At 34.9% G+C, this 5,000-nt stretch overlaps 1 protein-coding gene across 2 annotated transcripts in view; it reads left to right on the top strand.

Moving 5' to 3' along the window:
* LOC107689489 (dedicator of cytokinesis protein 9) overlaps positions 1–5,000 on the top strand; it is a 90,849-nt gene that overhangs the window by 81,068 nt on the left and 4,781 nt on the right. The window contains exons 46-50 of one of the 2 annotated variants that reach the window (XM_016487490.1): positions 214–336; positions 516–629; positions 1,911–1,943; positions 2,412–2,558; positions 4,284–4,494. In XM_016487490.1, the coding sequence (XP_016342976.1) occupies positions 214–336; positions 516–629; positions 1,911–1,943; positions 2,412–2,558; positions 4,284–4,494 (628 nt within the window). The remainder of the gene's footprint in view (positions 1–213; positions 337–515; positions 630–1,910; positions 1,944–2,411; positions 2,559–4,283; positions 4,495–5,000) is intronic. The other variant, XM_016487491.1, reaches the window with a different exon arrangement.

Below are 5,000 nucleotides of genomic sequence, written 5' to 3'. Positions count from 1 at the left end.
ACAATTAAATTGAGTAAAAAATGAAAAAGAAAGGAAAATGGAAAATACAAAAATAAAAACGAATGAAAAACTCATTGAGCAATAGACGACACTTGCATTGTTATTTTGTATGTTATGTGGAGACATCAAGTGAGACTAAATACTTTTGTATTCACTGTATACTTAGTATCTTTGTTGTAAGGGTATAGGTGTGTGTTTGTCTGTGGGTCATAGGACGTCCTGATGGAGCTTCTGGAAGAATGTGCTGATGGATTGTGGAAAGCGGAGCGTTATGAGCTCATCTCTGACATCTACAAACTCATCATTCCCATTTATGAGAAACGCAGAGACTTTGAGGTACAGCAGTAACACACACTGTGTTTTGATATCTAAGGATGGGTTACCGCCGCATACCTAAGTTGATCCATTTCAAGGTTTCACTCCCTAAAATGACACACTTCAATGCAGAAATGACACCTTCCCTTGAAATCAGAGCCGATGTGTTTTGTAAACTCTGATGCTCATGTTTGTGGCAGAGACTGGCTCACCTCTATGGCACCCTGCACCGTGCCTACAGTAAGGTCACAGAGGTCATGCACACAGGCAAGCGCTTGCTGGGAACATATTTCAGAGTAGCATTCTTCGGACAGGTGAGTCTCATCAGCTTTATCAGGACGAGCTCTATAATGACTCTTAGTTGTGTCTTTATTTATCTATTATTTATTTATTTATTTAATTAAATATTTATTTATTTAATTGTGTCTTTATTTATCTGTTATCTGTTTCTCATAAAAAAATGTGCAGAGCAGTGGTACACGAGGACTGGAATTGAGAACCACTGCTCTAATGTATAAACATTGCAATCTCCATTTGTTTGGTAACACTTAAAATGTCCATGAACATCAAGATATGATGAGTGCAAGTAATTGTATTGATTGTGCATTTGTAGTGCACTTCAAATCGTAAAAGTAAAATACTGCACGTAATATATAATTGATGCAATATAAGGCCACTTCAATGTGCACTTTGTAATAATGTCAAATGAAAAGTTTTACTTTAAAGTACGTTTTAAATCATTATGTTTCAATAATCTTTTGTTGTGCTTTTAAGTACACTTATTTTGATGTGTGACTAATATACTGAAGCACATGTAAAGTACTTGATTATAATTTTAACTGCAGTGTGTTATTTGATATTACATTTAAAGTATCATAAATGCTTGTCAGTAAATTTGACAATATACTTTGAACCATATTTCAAAGACAATAGAAGTAATTATGAAATTGAGTCCTACAAACTTTAGCAGGTAAAAAAAAGTTCAGCTAATTGCATTTAATATAAATTTAAACTATAATCCATTTTCATTTATATGCAATTAACGTGCAATTAAGTGTGCGAAAATTTGCATGCAAGTGTATTATTTTTGTAATTAGTACAATTTTCAATAGTATGCTAAAGTGCACTTTTTCATGGAAAGTGCATGTTGTGACTTTTTGTTGTGACCCAGCGATAGGCTTACATTCAGTGATTTGGAAACAGAAATATACTCACTTCTAAAGCCATGTTTTGTAATGTCTTTCCAATATGTACTTATCTGCCACAATAATGTAATACCTTTTGGCAGAACATATTGGTAAAAATGTGAATAACTGACAATTTAATTTTTTAACTAAGAGCCCTAAAAAAAGTCATTAAAGAATTAGCAAAATGCTTTTTACAATAATCAACTTCCCAAATGTATTTCAACCCAGCTACCTATTTCTTGTTTTTTGTATTCTTTTCATATGAAATGACTACTAAGATAACACCATAAAATGGGTGCTTAGTTAGACAGCAGTGTCTCAACGTACTCCTCTCATCTGAAGTGTGTTTCTGACTGTGTGCAGTCATTGATGAGTTGTTTCTGTCGCTGTGGTGGTTTGTGTCTCTAGCAGTACCAGTGTAATGACTCCGAGATGAACGAGGTAAACTCAACGGTAACATTTTATTTTAAGGTGTCCGTGTTACACATGTTACACATGTTACATGTGCTTACTATTATAATAACGATTAATTATGCATAATTATATGCAAGTAACCCTAACCATATAGTAAGTACATGTAGTTAATTAATATTACTCAGTACTTATATGTATAATTACACTGTAACAAGGACACCTTAAAATAAAGTGTAACCAACTCAACATTAGTTCTATGTGTGTGTTGTCCTGCTGGGTGTGGAAGTCATCATAATCCCTGTTTAATAATTAGGCTCAAAACACTTTTACAGTATTTATACCTCCCAGTATTTCCAGATTGCTGTTGAAAATAATTGTGTCTTGTGGCTAACTTAGTACTCAAAAATTAGTAGGCAAGTAGCTTGATTTTGTTTCAGGAGCAGGTTATAGAAGTTGAGTTTCTTCCGATTGATTCAGATTTGCTTGTTGTTTTAGGGATTCTTCGAGGATGAAGACGGGAAAGAATACATATACAAGGAGCCCAAATTCACCCCACTGTCTGAGATCTCACAAAGACTCCTTAAACTGTATTCAGACAAGTTTGGAGCTGAGAATGTCAGAATGATTCAGGATTCTGGCAAGGTAAGAAATGTACAGACTTTTGATTATCAGAACAAAGTCTGATTCACATTGCAGCTTATTCTGGCCAAGAACTACCCACACTCCTAAAATGAAAGTTTTTTTATTGGCGTCTTTGTTTCCATGTAAAACCTTTAACATCCATGAACCTTTCCATTGCACTAAAGTTTCTTTAGATTATTAAATTGTTCTTTATACTAAGAAAAAATGGTTCTTCTATGGCATCACTGTGAAAACCTTTTTTCTTTGACGGGAAGAATTCTACTGACCTGTAAAATGTGTCATGGTTTTATGAAATTGTATACAGTATATCATATATAAATCATGTATATGCAGTATACACCACCATTCAAAGGTTTGAGGTCAGTAAGATTTTTTTGAATACCTACTTTTTTGAATTTAGTTTTTGAATAAATAATAATAGTTTTTGAATACGTAAGTCTTATGCTCAGCAAGTCTGCACTTATTTAATCAAAAATACAGTAAAACAGTAATATTGTGAAATATTAACATATTTGAATATATTTTAAAATGTAATTTATTCCTGTGATGCAAAGCTGAATTTTCAGCATCATTACTCCAGTCTTCAGTGTCACATGATCCTTCAGAAATCATAATAATATGCTGTTTTAATTCTCAAGAAACATTTCTTACTATTGTCAATGTTGAAATCAGTTGTGCTGCTTAATATTTTTACGCAAACTGTTTTTTTAGGATTCTTTGATGAATAGAAAGTTCAAAAGATAATTTTATTTGTTTGTAATTTTATAAATAAATTGCTGTTGCTTTTGATCAATTTTACGCATTGTTGCTGTGAAAAAGTTTTATTACTGACCCAAACTTTTGAAAAGTAGTGTAAGTAAGACAGAAACACAAGTCTAGGATGTCTTATGTACTGTATGTGCTGCTATAAAATGGATAGTTCTTGTCCTGAAGCTGAAACTAAATTATAGAAGATAACAATGTGTAGCAATGTGTAAGTTACTTTTTGATAAATTGGTATGCAATTGATTTTGATGGTGTATAACTGCAATGTGGGCTTTTCTAGAAGATTTTAAGGTTTAAAGGGGTGGTTGACTGTTTTTTTTCTAGGAGTGTATAATTGTAACAGTTCATTGTTGGAGCTGAGCTGAATGAGAGAGAGAGAGAGATACAGAGCGTGTGCAGAGCAGGGGATGCGAGGAACAGTATTAAGAACCGCTGCTTTAGCATTTTGCATTGATTTTGAAGCCTGTGAATCCATTAGAATCGTTAGAAGACAGAATCGGGATTCATATATGAATAGATTTTTACGTGCACCTCTAGTTTTCTCTTCCTCTTCTCTAAAGCAGCGCAGCATGGCCTCGCCCCCTTTGCTGCCTTTTCCCGAGGGTGGGGTTTATCTGGGTTTGTGATGTCCCGAACCCGGGAAGTAACTCTTTGTAGTATCTACCAGCCGTTTTTGTAGGCATTAAACTGCCAGAATTCTAAAAGACGATATCTCTGTTTGCATTGAACTTTCAGCTTCGTAACTTTGCAGATATTGTTTATGCTCAAACAGCAACATTACACACTAACTAACGTTAAAAAAGTGAAATCGCAATGAACCACCCCTTTAAGAATCAAGATTTGCGTTTGCCATGAGGTGTAGAAGTCCAGACATATTTAACCAGTGTTGAACAGTGTAGCTTAACTAGCACTACAACTATAACTGCCTTTTAGCTAAAGCTGCATTACTGTTTGGTGCAGATTAATCCAAAGGATCTGGACTCTAAATACGCCTACATCCAAATGACTCATGTCACCCCATTCCTGGAGGAGAAGGAGTTGCTGGAGAGAAAAACCGACTTTGAGAGGAGCCACAACATCCGTCGATTTGTCTTCGAGATGCCGTTCACTGTTTCAGGCAAAAAACAAGGCGGTGTAGAGGAACAGTGCAAACGCAGGACTATCCTCACCAGTGAGTACACATAAAAACATTGACAGCCAATCAGAATCAATCCTGCTATGATGAGCTGGAGAATTTAAAGCGGCAGACGAGTGTGCGCTTGGAATAAACAGATGATATCGTCCACACACGCTAATATACAGGTGCATCTCAATAAATTAGAATGTCGTGGAAAAGTTCATTTATTTCAGTAATTCAACTCAAATTGTGAAACTCGTGTATTAAATAAATTCAGTGCACACAGACTGAAGTAGTTTAAGTCTTTGGTTCTTTTAATTGTGATGATTTTGGCTCACATTTAACAAAAACATCAATCTCAACAAATTAGAGTACTTCATAAGACCAATAAAAAAAACATTTTTAGTGAATTGTTGGCCTTCTGGAAAGTATGTTCATTTACTGTACATGTACTCAATACTTGGTAGGGGCTCCTTTTGCTTTAATTACTGCCTCAATTCGGCGTGGCATGGAGGTGATCAGTTTGTGGCACTGCTGAGGTGGTATGGAAGCCCAGGTTT

This window comes from Sinocyclocheilus anshuiensis, unplaced genomic scaffold, assembly GCF_001515605.1.
Source record: "Sinocyclocheilus anshuiensis isolate Anshui unplaced genomic scaffold, SAMN03320099.WGS_v1.1 scaffold1199, whole genome shotgun sequence".
Lineage (NCBI taxonomy): Eukaryota > Metazoa > Chordata > Actinopteri > Cypriniformes > Cyprinidae > Sinocyclocheilus > Sinocyclocheilus anshuiensis.
Note: the sequence above shows the minus strand (reverse complement) of the source record. Positions and strands in the feature narration are given on the sequence as shown.